We start from the raw sequence: 25,211 nt of genomic DNA, 5'->3' as shown, positions 1-25,211 counted from the left end.
GTGATAAAGCCTAGACCTGCTCCCAGTCTATCGTTTAGGACCTACTTGCAATGCTCTTGCAATAACCAGAGCTATAGCTATTTTTTTTTTAAATGCTACAGTTTAAAGATAGTGATATTGTTCTGAAGATGCCTTTGTGAAACGAACATTGAAATATCAGTTACCGTAAGTTACTAGATTTGAGTTTACGGTAAAAATAAATGCTAACATTTATTGAGTGCTTACAATGTACCAGTCTTAGGAAATACCGCACTAACTTCTAAGCTGTTAACTGCTAACTTTCTATACAGGGTCTTCTTTAATCCTCATAGCATCTGTGTAAGAAAATGCTACTACCCCGTTTCACAGATCAAGCCACAGAGGCTCAGAGGGGTGAGGCAGCAGATAGAGGCAGAATTGGAAGTTGGAGGTGATTTTTGACTGCAGAGTCCTTGCTCTTCATCCCTAGGAGAGGAAAGGATCTGCCTCCAGTCCTTCTCAGCTGGAATTCTATCACCTCCACTAGCTTTGTTCATAGTAAAGCTTCCTAAGACCAGTTGACTTTATACTCCCAGATGTCTGGTTCTAGGTGAGTGACCATGCCATTGTAGTTATTCAGTCATTAAGATTTCTTTGTATAGTTTTTCTGTTTATTCTTGCTATCTCTTCTTAATGAAGGTGATGGAATTCCAGCTAAGCTATTTAAAATCCTAAAATATGATGCTGTGAAAGTGCTGCATTCAACGTGTCAGCAAATTTGGAAAACTCAACAGTGGTCACAAGACTGGAAGAGGTCAGTTTTTATTCCAATCCCAAAAGAAAGGCAGTGCCAAAGAATGTTCTAACTACTGTACAATTGTGCTCATTTCACATGCTAGCAAGGTAATCCTCAAAATTCTTCAAGCTAGGCTTCAGCAGGATGTGAACTGAGAACTTCCGGATGTACAAGCTGGATTTAGAAAAGGTAGAGGAACCAAAGATCAAATTGCCAACTGGATCATAGAGAAAGCAAGGGAATTCTAGAAAAAGATCTACTTCTCCTTCATTGACTACACTAAAGCCTTTGACTGTGTGGATCATAACAAACTGTGGAAAATTCTTAAAGAGATGGGAAAACAAGACCACCTTACCTGCCTCCTGAGAAACTTGTATGCCTATCAAGAAGCAACAATTAGAACCCAACATGCAACAACAGACTGGCTCCAAATTGGGAAAGGAGTACTCAAGGTGGTATATGGTCACCCTGCTTACTTAGCTTATATGCAGAGCACATCATGCAAAATGCCAGACTGGATGAATCACAAATTAGAATCAAGATCGCTGAGAGAAAAATCAACAATCTCAGTTATGTGGATGATATCACTTTAATGGCACAAAGTAAAGAGGAACTAAAGAGCCTCTTGATGAAGGTTAAAGAGGAAAGTGAAAAAGTTGACTTAAAACTCAACATTAAAAAAAACTAAGATCATGGAATCCAGTCCACTCACTTCAGGGTAAATAGATGGGGAAAAAGTGGAAACAGTGACAGATTTCATTTTCTTGGGCTCCAAAATCACTGTGGATAGTGATTGCAGCCATGAAATTAAAAGACGTTTGCTCCTTGGAAGGAAAGCTATGGCAAAACTAGACAGCATATTAAAAAGCAGAGAGATCACTTTGCCAACAAAGGTCTTTATGGTCAAAGCTATGGTTTTCCAGTAGTTATGTATGAATGTGAGAGTTGGACCATAAAGAAGGCTAAGCAATGAAGAATTGATGCTTTCGAATTATGGTGCTGGAGAAGGCTCTGAAGAGTCCCTTGGATTGCAAGGAGATCAAATCAATCAATCCTAAAGGAAATCAGCCCTGAATATTCATCAGAAGGACTGATATTGAAGCTGAAGCTCTAATACTCTGGCCACCTCATGTGAAGAGTTGATTCATTGGAAAAGACCCTGATCCTGGGAAAGATTGAGGACACGAAGAGAAGCGGGCAACAGAGGACGAGATGAGATGGATACATAGCATCACTGACACAATGGACATGAGTTTGAGCAAACTCCAGGAGATCGTGAAGGACAGGGAAGGCTGGCGTGCTGCAGCCCATGGGGTCACAATGAGTCAGACATGACTTAGTGGCTGAAGAACAGTAACTAGTCCTTCAGGCTGACAGGGCAGTGTTTGAAGGCCAAAGATTTAGCAGATCAAGAAATGGCCAAATTAGGAATAAACAGCACAAATCTGAGGTTTGCTCTGGGGAAGAAGTGAGGAGTCTTTGTTATGCTTACAAAGAGGGCACAGAGGAGTTGGCAGATTGCATAGGATGTTAGGAGCCTGGATACAGGTATCTCTGCAATAGGTATTTGAGCACAGTAGAGGTACAATGGATGGATGGTTGGATGAAAAGACAGAAAGATGGCTAGTTGGAGAGATGGATACATAGATGCATAGATGGATCCATCCATTCGTTGCTTCTAGGTTCTTTCTGTAACGTGAGCTGAGCTGGCTTCATGGGGTGTTTACCCCAGTAACTAGCCCAGAACTGAGCAGTTGACTCTGATGTGTTTGGTTCTGTTTTATAAAATAAAGTCTCTCTTCATTTCTGGGTAACCAGGTCCCCTCCTCAATCCATAATTTTTCCCCAGTTTTAAAGTCAACATATATTTATGGAAAATTGTTGGGAAATATTTTTTTAAAATAGGAGAGAAGAAAACAACCCTGGTGCCCAGAAATACCACTTTAACATCTAGTTTGCATCCATTTGTTTTGTGTAACTTTAAACCTGGTTGTTATATACATCTTAACGTATAATACATATGCAACTTTGTCTTCTGCTTTGTTTCACTTAAATTTATAGCATAAACATTTTCATAATATTATAACATCCATTACATGAATGCATTGTGATTTACTTAATCAGTTTCCCACTGTTAGGCATTTAGATTTTTCTCGGTTTTTCACTATTTATAAATAATGATTCTGTGGAATTTTTCTCTTTGCATAAATCCTTATCTACACTTCAGATTGTTTTAGTCTAGGTTTCTAGTACTGCAACTGCTGGCTCACAGCTACAAACACAATGCAATGATATATTTTAAACCCCAGAAAGTCATGTAATATCTCTTATCCCTCTTTTTAAAATTTCATACTCCTTGCTCCCTGAAGGAAAATTCCCGTGTCTTTCAGGATCAAGTCCAAGCTTCCTGGGGTAGTCCACGGGGCTCTTTACGACTGGCCTCTGCATACCACCCAATCTTACTTCCAGCCTCTTCCCAATGAGCTCCTACCAGTCCCGTACACCAAACTCCTTGGAAATCTATGAATATATTCACCAGTCTGGTACATGTGTCTTCACGCACACTGCTCCCCTCTGCCTGCAATGCATCCCCTGGACTTTGTCTAAACAACTCCTATTCTTTCTTCAAAACTCATTGCAGAGGTCATTTCTCCAGCAAGCCTTGCCTGATCTCATGTCAGGTTGAGACGATCTGCTTTTCCCAGATGGTACCCAGATCCCTTGTCTATCATCACACTTACCACCTTATCATGTAATCATTGGTTTACTGAGTCTGGAATGCTAGACCAGACATTTGCAGACTTTCTATGGTCTTGGAATCAACCTTGGAATCCTTTGTTCAAACACAATTTTTTAATACTTATAATGGTTAAAATCTTTTGAGACTAAATGGGTCTGGCACAGTGCCTAAAGCAAGACACGTGAATCACTTCACTTAATCCTCAGAGCAACTGCTTACAAACGAGGAAACTTCGAAAGGTTAAAGGACTTACCTGATGTAGCAAAGCCACTGAAATGCTAAAATGAGATTTAAACTCAGACAGGTGTCTGAGCTCTTAGCCACAAAATTATACAGCTCTGGTTAAAATGGAGGGGAGCCACATGGGAGGGGGGCGTCCTCAGGCCTCTTATAATTTTTCTAAAAACAGCTTGAAATCCACAGCTCTATTCTGGGTAATCAGTGCCTTGAGGAGAGGGACTGTTTCTTATTGGCTTTTGTATTTCAGTATATAGGGCTTGAGCTCAGAAAATGCATCTTGAATGGATAAATGAATGATTTTTTTCTTTTGAAGTCTATAGAGAAGTTACTCTTTTAAGTATACATTTTTCTAGCTTTGTAGAAAAAGCAAGAAATAGGAGGCTAGAATGGCTTGCTGAGTGGGGGAACATCAAGGCTCATTGGCCATGAGGTCAGCTGTGTCCAGGCTGATAAGACTTCTCACAGCCAGACACACCTAGGACCAGTACAAGTCTTGGAAGGCAGGCATTAGTACTTCGGGAGGATGGGGGCGCTTCTTGATGAAAGGTTAAACAGTTCAGTTCTTGCTGGAAGCAGTGATTAGTCTGGTCCCTTTCATCAGAATTCAGCTCTCTCCACCACGGTAAATAATAGACTAATTAGGCATCTGGCTTACTTGATTTCCCATGGCTAAGGCCAATTTCTGAAATGCAATATGCTATTTGATGTACCAGCATGAATTCATCCTTGGCTGGAGAGCCTCCCAACAGTAACAACCAAAAATAACTCTTGGAAAAGTTTCACATGTGTTGAACACAAAACACCCTCAAATGTAACCTGTGCTCTGTCATGGGCCAGCTGGGCTGAGTCCCTGACGTGGGGCAGGCTGTGTGCATATTCCAACCTGCTCTGGACCAGGGGCCTTGGAAGGGAGAAGGGGAGGAGCTTGGAGGAGGGGTGAGAAATGGGTAGGGTAGGTTGATCAGAAGAGTGTCTGGAAGAGAGGGCCTGGAGGTAAGCTGGAGTGGTTAGGTAAGTGTGAAGAGGTTATTTCCAGTGTCAGGCTGCCCACAGAGACCCCTTTTTAACTTACTGAGGTCAGATATCTGGGTGCTCTTGGAATAGGAAAAACAGAAAAGCATGCTTGGTCTAACCTAGAAACCAGGGTGTGTGGAACAGATACAGGCAGCAGAGAAGGGTGAGGATAATTTTAGAATTTGCAGATTTGTGATGGAGATGTGGCTAGATTCTAACATTCTAGAATTTCCAAATTTCCATGTTATCTTATCCTGAAATCTCTTGGAGTTGGGCATTCTTAACACGAATTTACAGATAGGGAAAATAAAGCACAGCGTTTAATTGATTTGACTCAAAGGGAACTTCCCAGAAGCTTTGTGGGTCCTCCTGCAGTTGAAACAGTATGTATCTAGTCAGTTGCTGAGAGGTATTCAGAGTCTTTCAGGATGAAAAGATGTTAGAAAAATTGAAGGAAATAACCAACTTGATGAGAATATTGCTCTGAGGTGACAGCTCCATCTCTCCCCCCTACTTGCTGCCAGAGCCAAAGCTATAATCTAGAGAGGAAGAAAAACCATGCCTTTTATCATAAGTGAGAGAAGTTGCCCTTTAGAAAAATAATGATTTCTTTTAAAATTCCTTAAAGTTTCATAAACCACCTCAAACTGTTGTAGAAAAAGCTGTAAAAATTTCATGAACTCAAAGCACCCTGTGTTCGCAGAGCCCCCTGGACGATATCACATTTACTTTCAGCCTTTATTTCCACCTTGAACCTTTCCCCTGGTGGCTATTTACTGATTTCTCAGGCCAGGATGCTAGGAGTGGAAAAACATTTGAGCAGATCCACGTGTGTGATCTGTGCTGCCGATGGTGTGTTGTTGTTGTAGTTCAGTCTCTAAGTCATGTCTGACTCTTGTGACCCCATGGAGTGCAACACGCCAGGTTTCCCTGTCCCTCGCCATCTCTCCGAGTTTGCTCAAACTCATGTCCATTGAGTCGGGGATGCCATCCAACCATCTCATCCTCTGTCATCCCCTTCTCCTCCTGCCTTCAATCTTTCCCAGCATCAAGGTCTTTTCCAATGAGTCGGCTCTTCTCATCAGGTGGCCCAAGTATTGGAGCTTCATTTTCAGCACCAGTCCTTCCAATGTATATTCAGGACTGATTTCCTTTAGAATGGACTGGTTTGATCTCCTTGCAGTCCAAGGGACTCTCAAGTGTCTTCTCCAACACCACAGTTCAAAAGCATCAATTCTTCGGCACTCAGCCTTCTTTATGGTCCAACTCTCACAACCACACACAACTAGTGGAAAAACCATAACTTTGACTAGACAGAACTTTGTGCATCAAATCTACTCCTCATGAAGCCTCCAGCAGCTGGGGGCAGTCTGGATATTTTCACGGGGTGTTCCTCTCCACACCACCCTATGGTGACCATCCTTCTTCACTTTACAAAATGCTTCACAGGCATATAATGGGCGTATCTCTCTCCAGCTTGTGAGGCAGGCAGGCCAGGGACCATTCTTGCCTTTAGCAGAAGGACAAACTGAAGCCTAGGAAACTGATATTTGTGGAGCTTCTGCCATGTGCTGGGCACCTTCACAGGCGTTCACTTCAGCCTTTGCTTCCTTGCAGCAGCCAGGACTCCTGTGCTTTGTTATGAAATCCAGGGGTGGAGTGTCCATAACCAAGGGACAACTCCGAGATGACACGGCCTTGGAGCCAGAAGAGCCCCCCTGTGGAGTTCTTCCTCCATCCCTACAGTGTATAGAAGGAGGTGGGATGAAAGGCCCAGAGAGGGGAGGAGACTGCCTAAGAGCACCAAGCAAATCAGTGGTTCAGCCACTCTGGTTGGGGATTATGTTCCGAGCGAGGCCTTCTTGCTGCCACAGAGATCAGTCCACATAGTTTGAGCTTCCCCATGCAGAGGAGCTCTGGTCAGAGATGTGGGGATAAAACAAAAGCTTGGGAACCCACAGTCCAGAGTTCTGGAGGCTTCAGTGAGAGAGTCTGCAAGTTCCCCAGCAATGTGGTTTTCACCCAGAGTGGCGCTCCTCCTCTAAGGGCCCGACAAACATCCTGCCATGGAGACAAAGAAGTATACCACCAAAAATGCCACGGCTGTGCCTCCTGGGCTCCTGGTTTACTGCCAAGTGTATGTTGGGGGGGCAGGGATGGGACCCCCCATCCTTTCCCCCTGTCCCCTCATTCTTCCCTGGGTGGGTTTTCCCTTCCACTAGCATGGTTCTCCCCCAGGCTGTCAGGTACAAGCATGCAGGTACCATCTGGTTTCTAGTAAGAGTCACCATCTCAGGGCCTCCTGGTCTAATGACCAGCGAACCCTCTGCTCATCCTAAGAACAGACCCCATGGGCCATTTCTTTCCTTTTAAACTGAATGTGAAACTGTCCTGGCTGTGTGTTTGTGTACTTATCTTTTGTGTGAATATGTATAACTATACACTTGTCTGTATGTCTGTCTCTTATTTACCATGTTTATGTTTTTACATAAAAAATGTTTCCCGCTTTAGGCTTCCCTGGTGGCTCAGTCGGAGAAGGCAATGGCAACCCACTCCAGTACTCTTCCCTGGAAAATCCTATGGACGGAGGAGCCTGGTGGGCTGCCGTCTATGGGGTCGCGCAGAGTCGGACACAACTGAAGCGACTTGGCGGCAGTGGCTCAGTAGTAAAGAATCCACCTGCCAATGCAGCAGATGTAGGTTTGATGTCTGGGTTGGGAAGATCCCCTGGAGAAGGGAATGGCAACCCACTCCAGTATTCTTGCCTGGGAAATCCCATGGACAGAGGAGCCTGGCAGGTTACAGTCAATAGGGTCGCAGAAGAGTCAGATGTGACTTAGCGGACTAACAACAGCAACAACATTTTCTGGTTTATGTATGTGAATGTGTGCATTTTCTGCCTATTTCTATGTTGTGTGTGTCTGTAGCAGGAATGAGTGCTGGTTCTATGTTATCTGACCATGTTGCCGACTGCTCTGTTTGCACGTACATGTGTTATAATTTATTTATTTATTTGACAGAAAGAGAGCAGCTTATCTTGAGGACTACAGGAGGCAAGCAAGGAAAAACCCCCAGCCCTCTGTTGCTCTATTTGCAAAACTGCTCCGTGTTGTTATGGCAGCTAATTTTCCTTAAATGATTTAAGGAAATGGATCTGTCTAAAAGAGCTGCAGCCAAGTTGTTATAGCAACACAGGCCTTTCTCCTCTAGGAAAAGGCGGGGAATCACCCCAGAGCATAGAAACCTTTCCACAAAGCAGCCCTGAAGCTCTGAGGGGCTCCGCTGGCCAAGGAAAAGGACTGCAGGGGACCTATTTGCTTCCCATGTCCATTCCCGGGTGTCCTTCTTGACAGCAGCCTTGGCCACTCTCAGGTTCAAGGCACATCATATTTCCTCTGGACCACTGCCACCAGCACCTGATGGGGTGGTCTTATTTTGCTTCGTCTCCATGCTGTGGCCTTAGTCACTTTCTAATGCATCTATCCTTGCACATAATATTCTCTCTGGTGCCGTGTTCTGTGCTTAGCCCTGGATATAAATAGGGCATGTCCTTGAATAGCATGTCAGGGACATTGGCCTTTATTCCACAAATAATGGGGAGTCACTGGAAGGTTTTAGGCAGGGGAGAGAGACTAGGCCAGATTTACATTTTAGGGTATCTCTGGGGTTTCTAGATAGGGTGACTGAATGGATGGAAGTACTATTCATCGATCTCTCCCCCTCACTCAAACATTTTTGATGGCTCTTCACTGATGAGACTGATTCTCAAGATTGAGAGAGCTTGTGTGCCGGAATATTACTGACAAGCATCGTTTTGTTCTCCTGTTTCATTTTCTTTTTACATCATTATATTTAGTTCAACTAAAAATCAGGTTTAAAAGGGCCTAGGTCTTTGATTTTAATGAAAGGGGGAACGTTGGACTACAAGAAGAAGCCAAATTCCTTAGCCCAGTGTGCAAACTTGCCCGAGGGCGTCCTCACAGCTTCCCTGTCATGTGCCCTGCACACCCAGCCCTGCAGCTGAGCTCTCCCACCTCCACTCCGTGGCTCAGCTGGCCCTGGAGTCCCTCTCCCCTTTCCTGTCACCTCCCTCATCCCTGACCATAGCCACCTGGTAATATATTTCCCACTCCTAAAGGCCCAGTCCAAATTCTTTGAAAAAAACTTCCTTGGGTTGCACACCCCCCCCCCCCACACACACACTCTGGATTAATCTCCCCTCAGCCTCCATCTTCCCAAAGCACTGCATTTTCTCTATTATAGCTCACATTCCTCACTGCCTTGGATTAAAATTGTTCATGAGGGTCTGGCCTTCCTATTAGATTGTGAGCTCTTCCTAGCTGACCTCCTGCCTCCTTAATTTCTGTATCTCTGCAGTTACCAAGGTCTTGCACATGGAAATCTACTGAGCTTGTCCTAAACTCTCAGGTTCTGTCCCTAGGAGTTTAGGACCATCTCAGCAGGTTGTAAGAAAACCAAGGTTTGTGTGCACAGATCAGAGCCTTGAGTAAAGAAAGGCACTGTGCCAGTGGCAGCAGAATCCAGGCCACTCCAAGAGGGAGGGGAGATTGCAAAGGGGTCTGTGGTCCAGGATGAGATGGTTGGATAGCATCACTGACTCAGTGGACATGAACTTGAATAAACTCCAGGAGATAGTGGAAGACAGGGAAGCCGGGTGTGCTTGCAGTCGATGGGGTCTCAAAGAGTTGGACACAACTGAGCGACTGAACAACTGTGGTCCAGTCACTCCTTTTCATCAGGCGACTCTTATAAAAACCAAGTCATGGAAGCTCTGGGTTCACTTCATCATTTGTTCAGCATTTACATGGAGGCCCTGCTCAGAGCCAGGTCCCTGATGGGCACAGGTGACTGAACCAGCTAGGCTCTGCCCTAGGGGATAATCAATCACAACTGGTAAACAAGGGCCACACTGACCACGGGGCGCTGTCCTGGGAGTGGGACACTACATGCTTTGTATCTGACAGTCAGTGCAGTCCTCTGGGTTTAAAGACTCCTTTGTCAAAGTCATCATTCAATATCCAAGTCCTGGAGAGGGGTAGAGGGTGTCATAAGGACAGAAGGCCCTTGTTGCCAGGTGAGAATACAGAAAGACTCCCTCAGGAGACTCACTCCTGCACCACTTCAACACCAGCACATCTAAAACTTGACCCCATGCTTACTGGTCCTCCTGGGTTCCCATCTTAGGAGGGGCATCCCTTCCACTCCATTGTCCAAGCCAAACTGTAGGCATCACTCAGCTCTCCTTTCTCTCCCATCAGTCTCTAAGTCATTTGTATGTTCCTCCATCATATCTCCAGACTCCTCCTCCTCTCAGCCCCCCAGCAGCAGGCACTAATGGTCTCCAGCCTCTGGCCTGGTACCTTCTGAACCCATCTCCTTCCAGGCACCAGAGGGATCTTTCTGAAATGCAAACCTGATCCTGTCACTTCCTTTAGTGGTTACCCATTCTCATGAGAATAGTCTGTATTTATTCTAATAAAGCCTTATATTGTAATGCCCTATCACTATCTGCCCCCAGTACCAGCCACGCTGAACGACTGGCAGCCTCCCGAGGAAGCAGCCCCTCTAGGCAGATGCTCAGCTGTCTTCTCTGCCTAGAAAGCCCTCTGTGCCCAGAGCATCCCTCACTCAGCAGCTCAGGTGTGGCCTCCTGGTTTGGGCTCCTACTACGGCCCCCACCACCCCTGTGCCTCCCCTCACAAATGCCCCTAGAACATCTGTCTAAAAGGCCTGTCTCCACCAGGTTGCGAACTCCTTAAGGTCAACACCAGCTCTGACTGTTCCCAGCACCCAAAACAAAGTTCCTCCCTCACCAGCTCGTTGAGGAATGACAATGCTCACAGATACAGACCCTGCCCATCAGCAAGGGTCTTCCTGATTCTCTGCTTGTTGATTGCGTGAGCAGAGGCCACTGGGGGGAATGGAGGGAGGCTGTGAGCATTTAGAAACAAGGTCAGAAGCTGTCCTGGCAGTTCAGATTGCTCTGGGATTGAGTGGTTCTGATGACGTCTGCGCCAGTGAAGGTCCAGGGTGGAAATGCATTTAAAGCTATCAGGGCAGATGCCTGGGGCACTGCGGTGTTTGTAGCTGGCATGTTAACTCTTGAAGTCAAATGTGAATTTGATTGGGATCTAAATAATGTTTGTTGAGGATCTGCAACACACCAGGTATAGTGTTGGTACTTTCACATGGCTTTTAAGTATAGAGAGTTTGTGTAATTTGTCATCCGAACAGGGACAATTCTGAGAGGAAAACGGGTCACTATTAAGAAATATTTCAGAACAGGTATAAACAGAACTGCCCCAGACAAGTCGAAACTTTAACCATCCTACCTATAAGATAACAATGCAATCTCAAAAACAACAGACTGGTCTCTGTCTGTTTCCAAGGCAAACCATTCAATATCACAGTAATCCAAGTCTATGCCCCAAGCAGTAATGCTGAAGAGTCTGAAGTTGAATGATTCTATGAAGAACTACAAGACCTTCTAGAACTGACACCCAAAAAAGATGTCCATTTCATTATAGATGACTGGAAAGCAAAAGTAGGAAGTCAAGAAATACCTGCAGTAACAGATAAATTTGGCCTTGGAGTACAGAATGAAGCAGGGCAAAGGCTAATAGAGTTTTGCCAAGAGAACGCACTGGTCATCGCAAACACCCTCTTCCAGCAACACAAAAGAAGACTCTACACATGGACATCACTAGATGGTCAATACTGAAATCAGATTGATTATGTTCTTTGCAGCCAAAGATGGAGAAGCTCTATACAGTCAGCAAAAACAAGACCCGGAGCTGACTGTGGCTCAGATCATGAACTCCTTATTGCCAAATTCAGACTTAAATTAAAGAAAGTAGGGAAAACCACTAGACCATTCAGGTATGACCTAAATCAAATCCCTTATGATTATACAGCGGAAGTGACAAATAGATTCAAGGGATTAGACCTGATAGACAGAGTGCCTGAAGAACTATGGATGGAGGTTTCTGACATTATACAGGAGGCAGTGATCAAGACCATCCCCAAGAAAAAGAAATGCAAAATGGTTGTCTGAGGAGGCCTTACAAATAGCTGAGAAAAGAAAAGAAGTGAAAGGCAAAGGAGAAAAGGAAAGCTATACTCATTTGAATGCAGAGTTCCAAAGAATAGCCAGGAGAGATAAGAAAGCCTTCCTCAGTGATCAGTGCAAAGAAATAGAGAAAAACAATAGAATGAGAAAGACTAGAGATCTCTTCAAGAAAATCAGAGATACCAAGGGAAGTTTTCATGCAATGATGGTCACAATAAAGGACAAAAATGGTATGGATCTAATAGAAGCAGAAGATATTAAGAAGAGGTGGCAAGAATACACAGAATACAAAAAAAGATCTTCATAACCCAGACAATCACGATGGTGTGATCACTCATCTATAGCCAGACATCCTGGAACATGAAGTCAAGTGGGCCTTAGGAAGTATCACTATGACCAAAGTTAGTGGAGGTGATGGAATTCAAGTTGAGCTATTTCGAATCCTAAAAGATGATGCTGTGAAAGTACAGTATGCCAGCAAATTTGGAAAACTTAGCAGTGGCCACAGGACTGAAAAAGGTCAATGTTCACTCCAATTCCAAAGAAAGGCAATGCCAAAGAGCACTCTAACTACTGCACAATAGCACTCATCTCACATGTTAACAAAATAATGCTCAAAATTCTCCAAGTCAGGCTTCAACAGTACATGAACTGTAAACTTCCAGATGTTCAAGCTGGGTTTAGAAAGGGCAGAAGAGCCAAAAATTAAATGCATCATCAAAAAAGCAAGAGAGTTCCAGAAAAACATCTACTTCTGCTTTATTGACTATGCCAAAGCCTTTGACTGTGTGGATTACAACAAACTGTGGAAAATTCTTAAAGATATGGGAATATCAGACCACCTGACCTGCCTCCTGAGAAATCCTGTATGCAGGTCAAGAAGCAACAGCTAGAACTGGACATGGAACAACAGACTGGTTCCAAATTGGGAAGGGAGTCCGTCAAGGCTGTATATTGTCACCCTACTTATTTAACTTACAAGCAGAGTACATTATGAGAAATGCTGGACTTGATGAAGCACATGCTGGAATCAAGATTGCTGGGAGAAATATCAATAACCTCAGATATACAGATGACACCACCTTTATGGCAGAAAGTGAAGAATAACTAAAGAGCCTCTTGATGAAAATGAAAGAGGAGAGTGAAAAAGTTAGCTTAAAGCTCAACATTCAGAAAACTAAGATCATAGCATCTGGTCCCATCACTTCATGACAAATAGATGAGAAAACAGTGGAAACAGTGACAGACTATTTTTTTGAGTTCCAAAATCACTGCAGATGGTGACTGCAGCCATGCAATTAGAAGATGCTTGCTCCTTGGAAGAAAAGCTATGAACAACCTAGACAGCATATTAAAAAGCAGAGTAAAAAGCAGAGACATTACTTTGCCAACAAAGGTCCATCTAGTCAAAGCTATGGTTTTTCCAGTAGTCAGGTATGGATGTGAGAGTTGGACTATAAAGAAAGCTGAGCGCCGAAGAATTGATGCTTTTGAACTGTGGTGTTGGAGAAGACTTTTGAGAGTCCCTTGGACTGCAAGGAGATCCAACTAGTCCATCCTAAAGGAAATCAATCCTGAATATTCATTGGAAGGATTGATGCTGAAACTGAAACTCCAATAATTTGGCCACCTGATGTGAAGAACTGACTCATTTGGAAAGACCCTGATGCTGGGAAAGATTGAAGGTGGGAGCAGAAGGGGACGAAAGAAGACGAAATGCTTGGATGGCATCACCAACACAATGGACATGAGTTTGAGTGAACTCCGGGAGTTGGTGATAGACAGGGAGGCCTGGTGTGCTCCAGTCCATAGGGTCACAAAGAGTCAGACATGACTGAGGGACTGAACTGACCTGAACACATAGATAACAGTCTGTAAGGTGTTTTTTTTTTTTTTTTTTGTACCTCCTAGCAAAATTTATGGGGCTTCCCCAGTGGTTCAGTGGGTTAAAGAATTCTCCTGCATGCAGGAGACACAGGAGACTCAGGTTTGATCCCTGGGTTGGGAAGATCACCTAAAGGAAGGAAATCCCCTGGAGGAGGGAATGGCAACCCTCTCCAGCATTTTTGTCTGAAAAATCCCATGGATCAAGAAGCCTAGCAGGCTAAGGGTTGCAAAGAGTCAGGTATGACTGAATACATATGCATTTCATGGAGTTCCCTCTGCATTCCCCTTCAAGGCGGCTAAGGAGAAGGGGATGAAAGAGGATAACATGGTTGGATGGCATCGCTGACTCAATGGACATGAATCTGAGCAAACTCTGGGAGATGGTGAAGGACAGGGAAGCCTGGTATGCTGCAGTCCATTAGGTTGCAAAGAGTAGGACATGATTGAGTGACTGAACAACAACAAAATTTATAAATCTATAATATTTATCAGTATTTACTTGTTTAATAGGGCTCCCCAGGTGGCACTAGTGGTAAAGAACCTGCCTGCCAATGCAAGAGACATAAGAGATGCAGGTTTGATTCCTGTGTTGGGAAGATCCCCTGGAGAAGGAAATGGCAACCCACTCCATTATTCTTGCCTGGAGAATCCCATAGACAGAGGAGCCTGGCAGGCTATAGTCCATGGGGTTGCAAAGAGTCGAACACGACTGAAGTGACTGAGCACGCACACACTTTTTTAATGTCCATGTCCCCACTAGATTGTAAGGGTTAGTGTTGTGTTCACTATTTCAACTACTATACCTGATATTTAGAAGTTACTTGATAAATATTCGTGGGAAGAGGAAGGAAAGACTGGAATAGGATTCTGGGCAAAGGGAGAGAGAAGAAGAGAGGAAGAGATGGAGGGAACTGGGGTCCTCGCCCAGGTCAGTTTGGGTCCCATGTTAGAGCCCCATCCACATCCTTGCTTGGGGAGAAAAGGAGTGGACTTTCAGGAGAAGGCAGCTCCCACAGCTCGCTCAGCTTCCAAGTGTGTTGATCACCAACTTGCTGATGATCAACCTACTCATGGCACAAAGAATATCCTAATACCCCCGAAACCCCTGATCATGTTCTGTAACACGATCAAGTGCCCAGTTGCCTGGGAGCCAATCGGTGACTTCAGATTGATGATGATCTCTTCTCTTTAACAAACCTGACACCCTCCCTTTGGTTCCACCCCGAGTTCTCTCCTTGGGGATTCACCTAAAACACCACGTTGTTCTGTGGCCCCCACTCTGTCATCTCTCCTGTCTCATGTCTTTTCTTTGGTCATGTCTGTTTATCCCTTCTGTGAATAGCTGTTTGGAATCTGTCCAAACAGCGACCCCATGGACTGTAGACTACCAGGCTCCTCTGTCTGTGGGATTTTCCAGGCAAGGGTACTAGAGTGGGTTGCCATTTCCTTCTCCAGGGGATCCTCCCAACCCAGGGATTGAACCTGGGTCTCCCACAGTGTAGGCAAACACTTTACCCTCTGAGCCACCAGGGAAGCCATAAACCATATTACAGTGGGCCTAATAGGATTTACCATGTTCAGTCCAGCTCAACTCAACATATAGTTATTGAATACCTATTTTTTAACCACATCAGAAAAAATGTGGGGCTGTTCTCTTTAAGAAGGAGATGGCAGAAGAAGGAGGAGTGGCGAGTCTATCAGGGAGGTTGCAGTTAACACCGAACTCTGGGGGGGAAGAACTCAGTTGACAACAGACACCTCCTTCAAAATTTAGAAGCAACTTCTCTCTGCCAGGAAAGCTCGTCAGGATGGATCAAGCGTTCAGGGTAATAACGGAGTTTGGTGAGCACAGCTAACAGCTTCTTTTGTAGACAAGAAGGGGTGAGTTGGAGAAAGAAGCAGATATACTAAAGCTGTGGCTATGTAAGCCCTGATGGCAGGCGGGCTGTAAAAGACCGAGGGAGGCAAAGCTCCCAGAGGAGGATCAAGACGGCTGTTGAGTTAACTACTCTGCACCTAAGCACTTACTTTTTCACGAATCCTTACTTGTAAAAACAAGATAAATACACTTGCTTTTCTGTACACATTTTTGTCTGGCCAATAAAGACTGCTCTTTAATTTAGGATATTCTTATTGGCATCTTCAAAGAAAGCAAGTAAAATGTGGTACGCAGGTGTATCACTGAAATACCCCAACTCTGGAACCTTTGCTGTCTTAGCAATCATGTCTGTCACCTGATGGCAGCCAAGGGTCATAAGGCACGGTCAGCAATGTTGGAAGAGACTTGGATGTAATCTCACTATGTTGTCTCCCAAACATTTGATTCTCCTCCATGCACTATTTTTGACAGTGTCATTTAGCTTCAAGTTGAACACTTTAAGTAAGGCCAAGTTCACAGCTCACACACCTGTTCCATCATTGGGCAACTCTAATGGTTAAAAAGCTCTGTTTCTCTATCGGCCTTACCTCTTTCTTTGGTTCCAAGTGGAAGAAGTCTGTCCTCTCTCATAACTCTTCAGAGAGTTCTCTCAGCTATGAAACCCCAATATCTTCTCCTATTTCTCACAGTCTTGCCCCATGAACAAACTCAGTATGGACCTCCCCGTTTCCCTTCTTCCTGGAACAGCAGGTCCTTTTATCTGGGAATATGTTCATCACTACAACATACACTGCAAGTTTGGCTACATGACTCCGGTGAGACTCTTCTGTCCTGACAGATCCTCACCTCTTGGGCCAGAGTTGCCTTGCCCAGAGGTGGCCATGTCCTCCCAGTCAGGCCAAGCACAGTCCACTTGGAACTGGAGCTAGAATATGAGACTGAGTCACTCTCTCTAGTGGAAGAAGTGCTGGATGTGATACTTGGCACATGTTCCCTACAGGTACAGGAGGCCAGACTGCAGTCTTTGCCTATATGGGGCTCTGGGATTATTCTAAAAAATTCTCTTGTTACCAGCCCAGGTTGGATGCATGAGACAAGTGCTCAGGGCTGGTGCACTGGGAAGACCCAGAGGGATGGGATGGAGAGGGAGGCGGGAGGGGGGATCGGGATGGGGAACACATGTAAATCCATGGCTGATTCATGTCAATGTATGGCAAAAACCACTACAATATTGTAAAGTAATTAGCCTCCAACTAATAAAAATAAATGGAAAAAAAATTCACTCTTCTTTGTAAATTAGCTCAAGTTGTATTTCTTTTGCTTGTAACCCAAGAGCCCTGACAACTGTTAAGTGGGTATATTTCCTTCATCCCATGAGATCTCCACAACTGAAGCTGGTGTTTGTGAGGGGTGGGGAAGGCACTTGCCCAGTTCAGAGAAGAGACCAGCAGGCCTAGTCCCTCCCTGACTTTGACCCTGAATTCCTCATTTGCAGCCCCTGGTGGACTGTCCCGGTACCACATTGCTCCTTTCCCAGATCAAGCCGTCAGACCAGCAATTGCTGAGGAGGTTCAGTTACTCACGGGGTCGTTGTACATCTGAATGATGAGCTGTTTCACCCCATGCAGGGTGGGGTGGGCCCACGGAGAGGGATCCAGCCAGTGGCGGTTCAGGTCGAACCCCATCAGAGAGCACCTAGGCAGTACCCAAAGTCAGAGTCAGTACACAGAGGACAAGCCAAGCTCCTCACTTCTCCAAAATACAGTTAGGAATGGGAGCAGTCATTATGTCATTTACCTAGTGCACTTTTTTTTGGTTTTTTTTGGCCAGAGACAGCACTGAGGATATTTTACATGTATTAATTCAGTTACTTTCAACAACACTATAAGGCGCTGCTATTATAATTCTCACTTGACAGGAAAAGAAACTGAGTCACGGAGAGGTTCAAACATGTTTCTGTGGAGCCGTCTCACTTCCGTGATCATGCCCTGAGACCATAGACGCGTGTGCTTCTTCTATACAGGGCCAGAAAGAAGGATCAGGCCCAAACCACTGGCATCCCCTCTGTTCCTCCCTGTCTCAGTACTCACAGCCAGTCCACTGTGTCTACCTTCAAAATATACTCAGAACCGAGCACTTCTTTATCACCTCCACTACTGTCCCCTTGAGCTTGGACCAAGCTCAGTACTGTAATACTCTCTTACCTGGTCTTGTTTCCACCCTTGTACGTCCCACCCTACCTCATCCTAGATACCCATCTCCCATTTCCCATACAATAAACAGGGTGATCCTATTAAAGCATAAGTCTGATTATGGCCCTTTTCTGCTCAAATGGTTCTCTACTAGATGCAGAGTAGAAGCCTAAGTCCTTACCACCAGCTACAAGTGACCATGTGGTCCCCTCTGTTATCTGCTATGAGCTCAGCTCCTACCACCATCCTCTGTTGCTTCTGTGCCAGATTCTGGCCTCTTACTGTTCCTCCAACACACTGGGTACTTCCAGCCCCAGGACTCTTGTACAGCTCGTCCCCTCGGCCTGGAAGCCTCTTCCTCCAGATAGGTTCAGGATCCGTTCTCACTTAGCACCAATCTTAGCTCACAAGTCACCTGCTCAGTGAGAGCTACCCTGCCCACCTTCTCCATGACCTCTCTTGGGTACATTCATTACTTCATTAGGACAAGTGGGACCATGACCTCCGATCTCCCTGTCTCCCTCTTCCTCCTATTCTTCCTCCAGATTGACTCAAAGCCCTGCTTGTGCTTGGGAAGAGGTACCTCCCCAGGTCTCTGGGTCTGTGCCTCCATCTGCTGGACCTTCGCATGCTGTAGGCACTCTCCAGGCCAGCCCAGGCTGAGGGACAACTCCAGAAACCCATGCTTGCTCACAACTCAAATGACTGTGCCCATCCTTTTTCTGTCTCCAGAATGTCTCCCACACAGATCTGATGATCATGCTTTCTTGATCAAGATTCATCTATGATTCTCCATCACCTGTAGGATAAAATTCTGCTCTTTGCAGATTTTTAATCAGATTTAAAACTGATGATGGCCTTTCTTTGCCTGAATGCCCCTTTTTTCTCTCTCTATCCCTCTGTCCTATTATTTAATCCATTCCATCTTGCTTCCCAAACCCTTCCCTCTATTCCTTAAGTAATAAAATTTAACGCCCCTTCTCAGGTGGCTCAGATGGTAAAGAATCTGCCTGCAGTGCAGGAGACCTGGGTTTGATCCCTGGATCGGGAAGATGCCCTGGAGGAGGGCATGGCAATCCACTCTAGTATTCTTGCCTGGAAAATCCCATGGACAGAGAAGCCTGGAGGGCTGTAGTCTATGGGTTCTCAGAACTGGACACAACTGAGTGACTAACACTATATTACTACTACAACTTATTACAGGTACATTCCCACCTCTCACCTCATTCAGAAAAAAAATAAAAAGGACTCTACTGGGGACCACCAGTAGGAACACTAAGACTACCTCTCCTTCAAGGTGACTGGGGAGTAAATAATAATAATTTCCTCTCTTACTTAAAATAAGCGGGCTGGGAACCCCATGGGGGAATAATTAATGTTTCGTGGGGACACATGGGGAAAGGCTTCATTGAGGAGAAGCCATTTGACTTGGGTCTTACTGAACAAACGTTTGCAGGTGTGGGGGCAGAAGGGAAAGTGTAAACAAAGAAAGGAATTATGAAGCCACCCCGGCTTCTGGAGGAATGATGGGCAATTTGGTTTGATCGAATCACAGAGGATGTAGTGAGGAGGTGGTGACAGTGAATTATAAAGGGAGTGGGAGGGGAAATCTAAGGGCCTCCAATGCCTGGCAAGGAGGTTCACTGTTTTATCTTCACATTTCTGTATTTAGATGAATCAAGTGCTGATGTTGGCTTCTCACTGATGGTGGAGTGGAAACAGAGTTTTATATACATTTAACAATATCATTACCATCACAATTAAGGGGTCACAGTAAACAGAACAGTTACTGATATTGTTTGTCTCAAAAATCAAGTACTTTACTAAGTGTGAAATACTTCATTAAATGTCAACCTTATGAGAGAGTGCTATTATTATTCCCATTTTGCAGATGTGGAAACTGAAGCACAGAGCCTGAGAGAACAGGTGAAGTCATGATCAGCTTATGAACATTCTCACAATTGCATGCTCACAAGAAACACAGTCTAACATAGTCTAGAGAAAGAAGATCTGCTCACAGGCTCATGTCCATTTATAATTCAGAACCCTGTGATGAGGATTAAATGAGATAATACATGTAACAAATTTAACTTCACACAGGTTCTGGCACATGGTGCAATCAACAATGTTACATTGTCCCCTTGTAGTTTGCCGTGGTTTTGTGCTACGCGATGTATGAGCAGCATAAACTGATGGATTTGCGATCCATCAGGGGCTGGAGTGGGCAGTGGACAGTGGTGGTCAGGAATGACCTCCTGGCTTTCTCGCCCAGTCTGGAAATCAGGCAGATCTGAGTTCATATCCATGCTCTGTTCCCTCCTAATGTCGTAGGCATTTGTCCATTTTCTTCTGCCAATGCCAGCATCTAACTGCGAGATGGAGCAGAGTTGGGGAGAGTTCATTCCTCTATCATTACAGGATGCTGAGACTGTGGTGGTGCCTTTTCTCTTACCACACAAGAGAGATGAGCCAGATGACCTGGCAGTCAGGGGAGCAGCAAGAAACCCAGACTTAGGCCACAGCTACTTCTTCCCAGGACTTAAACTTGGATCAGGTGATGTGAGGCCGGCAGTTGGGTCACGCAGCAGTGCTGTGGTGGAACAGAGGCAGATTATTCCTGCCAATAGCCTTTTATTTCTATCCTCCAGAGCTACTCTGTTAGTTGGTCATTTTCCAAATCTGGACCTCCAGCTTCTGCTTCATTCTGTTAGCCCCTTCCTATAAATTTCACGTTTTTGTTTAAGTGGAAGGGTCAGTCTCTATTTCTTTAACTGAAAGCATCCCTAACTGTATGGCTCTGTGGGCAAATTTATGGAAAACTCCAGCAGGTCCTCTATATTGTCTGCTTCCCAGTGGCTGGTCACCAAGCAGGTGAAACCATTGATCTGGGTATTGTTCCCACAGAGTTTTTCCAGCCTGCACTGAGCACCTAAAAATTTGGAAGGGAACACTGTCACTGATAACAGGATTTAGTCATAAACAACTGTATCCTTAGAGATGGTTAGCTTACTTACTTCTCCCTCTTCCAAATAAGAATGCCTTCAGCAAAGTCTTGGCCAAGTCACTTGTTCCATGACACCGCCAGGCCCTGGTACTCACCATCCCCCAAACAGCTTATCCCATTCTTGGAAAGCTCTGTTAAGAAAATCTTCCTCGTCTTTAGCTGAAATTTGTCTTCCAGTGACTTTCTCCATCAGTCTCAGCCTTGCCCCACAGAATAACACAGAACAATGAGGTTATGTTGGGAAGACTAGAAGCTTTGGAAGCCAGTTAGGCTTAAGTTTTGGCTGTACTCCTTACCAGCTATGTGACTTTAAAATTTCTTTTTTAAAAACCCCTCTGGGTTTCTGTTTTATCATATGTGTAATGAAGAGAACAACCTTGCCCTGGATTGCATACATGAGCAAATGTCTACAAATGGCCCAGCAGAATCCTCAGACAGAATGAACATTGAATAAAGGGTAGCCAGTGATGGCAGCAGCACTGGTGGTAACTCTGGTCTATTGCTGAAATTGTCTGAGCCTAAATATCATCTCCTCCAGGAAGGCTTGCTGACTTACTCTCTGCAAATACATGGTGGGTGTTTTTCCTCTGCTCCTGTGACATCCATTGCTCCCCCATCAGGGTGGCTACCATGTAAAATATAGTCATTGTTGAGTCTGTCTTCCCCACTGGACCATGAGTTCCTCAAGTGTAAGGATGATGTCTTTTTCATGTTTGTATTGCTGCGCCTGACAAGAAGCCTGGACTACAGCAGACATTAAAGATGTAGTTGTTGAACGAACATTTCATTCTTTCCCAAGCATTTTCCTATATCCTATGATATAGTTCTCAGAAACATCCAGCCACACAGGCAGATTGCAATTTTTTCAAGTGAGAGCACTGGAGGCCAGAGCAAATAAGCCATTCTCCCAAGGTCAGCTAACCAGTACTGCACAGGGCCCAGACTGGAATCCAGGAGGTTTCCTGGCCCTGGACTCCATGATCTTCACACCTGGTCACGCTGCTTCCCGGGAGCCTCTCTGATTCAAAAAATTGAGAATCAAAATGGAATGAAAAGTGTCATTGCTGAGAGATCCTGAAAGATCCACTCCTTGATCCAAACTTCAGATGAAAGCAGAGTATGGCTGAGGATTCAAAGGCAACTCAATCCTCAAGAATCCTGGAGTGCTTTAGAAGCTAAAGCATTTGTGGAACTCTTAAATCAGCAGTACCTGTGCTGGATTCTTTTTGAGCTGATTTTTTAATTTTTTTATTAGTTGGAGGCTAATTACTTCACAACATTTTAGTGGGTTTTGTCATACATTGATATGAATCAGCCATAGAGTTACACGTATTCCCCATCCCGATCCCCCCTCCCACCTCCCTCTCCACCCGATTCCTCTGGGTCTTCCCAGTGCACCAGGCCCGAGCACTTGTCTCATGCATCCCACCTGGGCTGGTGATCTGTTTCACCATAGATAATATACATGCTGTTCTTTTGAAACATCCCACCCTCACCTTCTCCCACAGAGTTCAAAAGTCTGTTCTGTACTTCTGTGTCTCTTTTTCTGTTTTGCATATAGGGTTATCGTTACCATCTTTCTAAATTCCATATATATGTGTTAGTATGCTGTAATGTTCTTTATCTTTCTGGCTTACTTCACTCTGTATAATGGGCTCCAGTTTCATCCATCTCATTAGAACTGGTTCAAATGAATTCTTTTTAACGGCTGAGTAATATTCCATGGTGTATATGTACCACAGCTTCTTTATCCATTCATCTACTGATGGGCATCTAGGTTGCTTCCATGTCCTGGCTATTATAAACAGTGCTGCGATGAACATTGGGGTGCACGTGTCTCTTTCAGATCTGGTTTCCTCAGTGTGTATGCCCAGAAGTGGGATTGCTGGGTCATATGGCAGTTCTATTTCCAGTTTTTTAAGAAATCTCCACACTGTTTTCCATAGTGGCTGTACTAGTTTGCATTCCCACCAACAGTGTAAGAGGGTTCCCTTTTCTCCACACCCTCTCCAGCATTTATTGCTTGTAGACTTTTGGATAGCAGCCATCCTGACTGGCGTGTAATGGTACTTGAGCTGAATTTTAAAGAAAGCTTCTACTGGCAACCAGCCTATCAGTAGAAAGACTGATATTTACTGAAGAAAACATCTTAGTAAAGTTGTAGGAGCTCTGGCTAGGGACTGGAGGACAGGCCTCACCTTTAATGTCTACATTATCTTAGGAAAGACATCTCCCTCTCCTAGGCTCCATGCACTTTGTAGAATGAGGGGGCTACACCTCATGCATAAAGGACTCTTCCAGCTCTCTCATTAAATGATTCAAAGACATCAGTAACTGGGCTTTACCTCTGAAGCTAGGGAGTTGGAAGAAGCATACATTTTGAAAAAGGTTAGGTTGAAACACAAAAAGAACAACACAGTCGAGGAAAGAGATTGATACAGTTTTTAAAAGAAATGCCAAATAATCAAGAATTACCAATATCTTAACATTTATTGCATGAGTTTTCCAACATTTGAGATTTGCATCAGACCCAATCCTTGCCTCTAGGAGTTCTCATGTTGCTCAGAGCTTTGAGGAGAAGACGGAAAGTTTGTCAAAGTCAAGACAAGAGAGAACATTCCAGAGTTGGTGGCATGTACAAAGTCAGGGAAATTCTACACATTCCTGACAGTGTGATGCTTGTGTCCTTCACTGGGTCATGGGCTGGTGCAGGTTATTCCTCATCAGTGGTTTTAGGACCCAAATCAACTGCCTAAAGACAGGGGAATGAACAAGATGACCTCTAGATGCCCAGCTTTCACCCCTGTGATCACCACTTTAGAGTCCCTGAGTGTGAAAGCCAGGGTTTCTACTCTGGGCCTCTGTCTCCTTGGTCCTCTATTATTTTGTTACTTATTTTCAAGGTAAAATTTCTGAATGAGCTCAAAATCAGGACCCAAGTTCTGACACAAGTGGGGCTGTTTATGGTACCAGTGAGATAGAATATTTGACATTAGGACCATTCTAAAAAATTCAAATTTATGCAAGTCGAATTTATAAATAACTGTGTAATATGTGGCTTCTCTGGTAACTCAGCTGGTAAAGAATACACCTGCAATGCAGGAGACCCGGTTTGATTCCCGGGTTGGGAAGAACCTCTGGAGAAGGGATAGGCTACCCACTCTAGTATTCTTGGGCTTCCCTTGTGGCTCAGCTGGTAAAGAATCTGCCTGCAATGTGGGAGACCTGGGTTCGATCCCTGGGTTGGGAAGATCCCCTGGAGAAGGGAAAGGCTACCCACTCCAGCATTCTGGCCTGGAGAATTCCATGGACTATTCATGTAATATGTAACATCTTTCTCTTGAGTGGGAAATGCTCTTGAGTATCTTTCTTTTTTTCTTCCAAACTGTCAGCCCAGTGAGGGTGGGGACTATGTCTGTGTCATCTTGCCCACCTCTATTCCAACTTTGTATACCATAGACCCAAGTGTAGAGAAGGTTCAATATATCTATTGAATAAATGAGTAAATAAATAGATGAACAAATACCCTGAAGGTTTGCAAACAAGGCCCAGGTAATTACTTGAAGACATATTTTGAAAAGTATTTAAGCACTTGTTACATGCCAGATACTCTCACGATAACCCAGTGAGGTATGTAGAATTTATCCCCATTTTAAAAATGAGCAAATAAAATCCAAGAGAGAGATGACCTTGAGAAGGTCATTTGACAACCACTAGAATATAGAGCTGGGATTCAAACCCAGGTCTGACTGAACCCAGTGACCCTTTGCCGTCCCTCCAGCCATCAAGGAGGTTGTGTGATCTATGAAAGAGATGCTAGACTACTACTTCATCTGCTCTTTCTGTATGCTCTCCTCCTCCTCTGCCCAATGGCAGAGATACAGTGGTTCTGGAGAACATTATTTAAATGGCAAATAAACAGCTCCATCTTGTGAAGGACACCACACCTCATCCCTGTTGCAACAATGGCAGCTGGAACGAGAGCGATGATTTTAATTCCCCTCCTTATGATTTCCTTTTCATCTCCTCTAAAGGGTAGAGAGGAAGGCAGCTTGGTGGCTCCAGATCAACCTCACCCTGAGCATGTGGGGCCGTGTGATCCTGGAAGGGTGGTATGGACAAATGGAGATATATGGGGCATGCACACAATTGTCCCCCAAACGCAGCAGTTTTTCAGCATTATCAATGAGCTGAATTGGATTAAGCATATTTGCACCAAAAGCAAAATAAATATTGCTTTATTTAATGCCACTAAAAGGTTGGGATTCAATTGCTCTTGGCCTGAGGCAACTTCCAGCTCTATTGATTGGCCAGTGTCAGAATGCCAGGCTATCTATCATCAACAGCTGCTGCAAAATGCCTAGCAGGTGGGCTGGGCCCTGCTGCAGTGGAAACAGAGGGTAGTGGGCAG

General features: G+C 44.6%; 1 protein-coding gene across 1 annotated transcript in view; it reads right to left on the bottom strand.

Moving 5' to 3' along the window:
• Positions 1-25,211, bottom strand: part of AGBL4 (AGBL carboxypeptidase 4) — a 1,406,543-nt gene that overhangs the window by 87,728 nt on the left and 1,293,604 nt on the right. Inside the window, exon 9 of the mRNA XM_043876377.1 lies at positions 17,188-17,299. Coding sequence (XP_043732312.1) covers positions 17,188-17,299 — 112 coding nt within the window. The remainder of the gene's footprint in view (positions 1-17,187; positions 17,300-25,211) is intronic.

The sequence above is a fragment of the Cervus elaphus genome, chromosome 20 (genome assembly GCF_910594005.1).
Source record: "Cervus elaphus chromosome 20, mCerEla1.1, whole genome shotgun sequence".
In the NCBI taxonomy this organism is placed as follows: domain Eukaryota; kingdom Metazoa; phylum Chordata; class Mammalia; order Artiodactyla; family Cervidae; genus Cervus; species Cervus elaphus.
The sequence above is the reverse complement of the archived record's forward strand: the minus strand, read 5'-3'. Positions and strand labels throughout refer to the sequence as shown.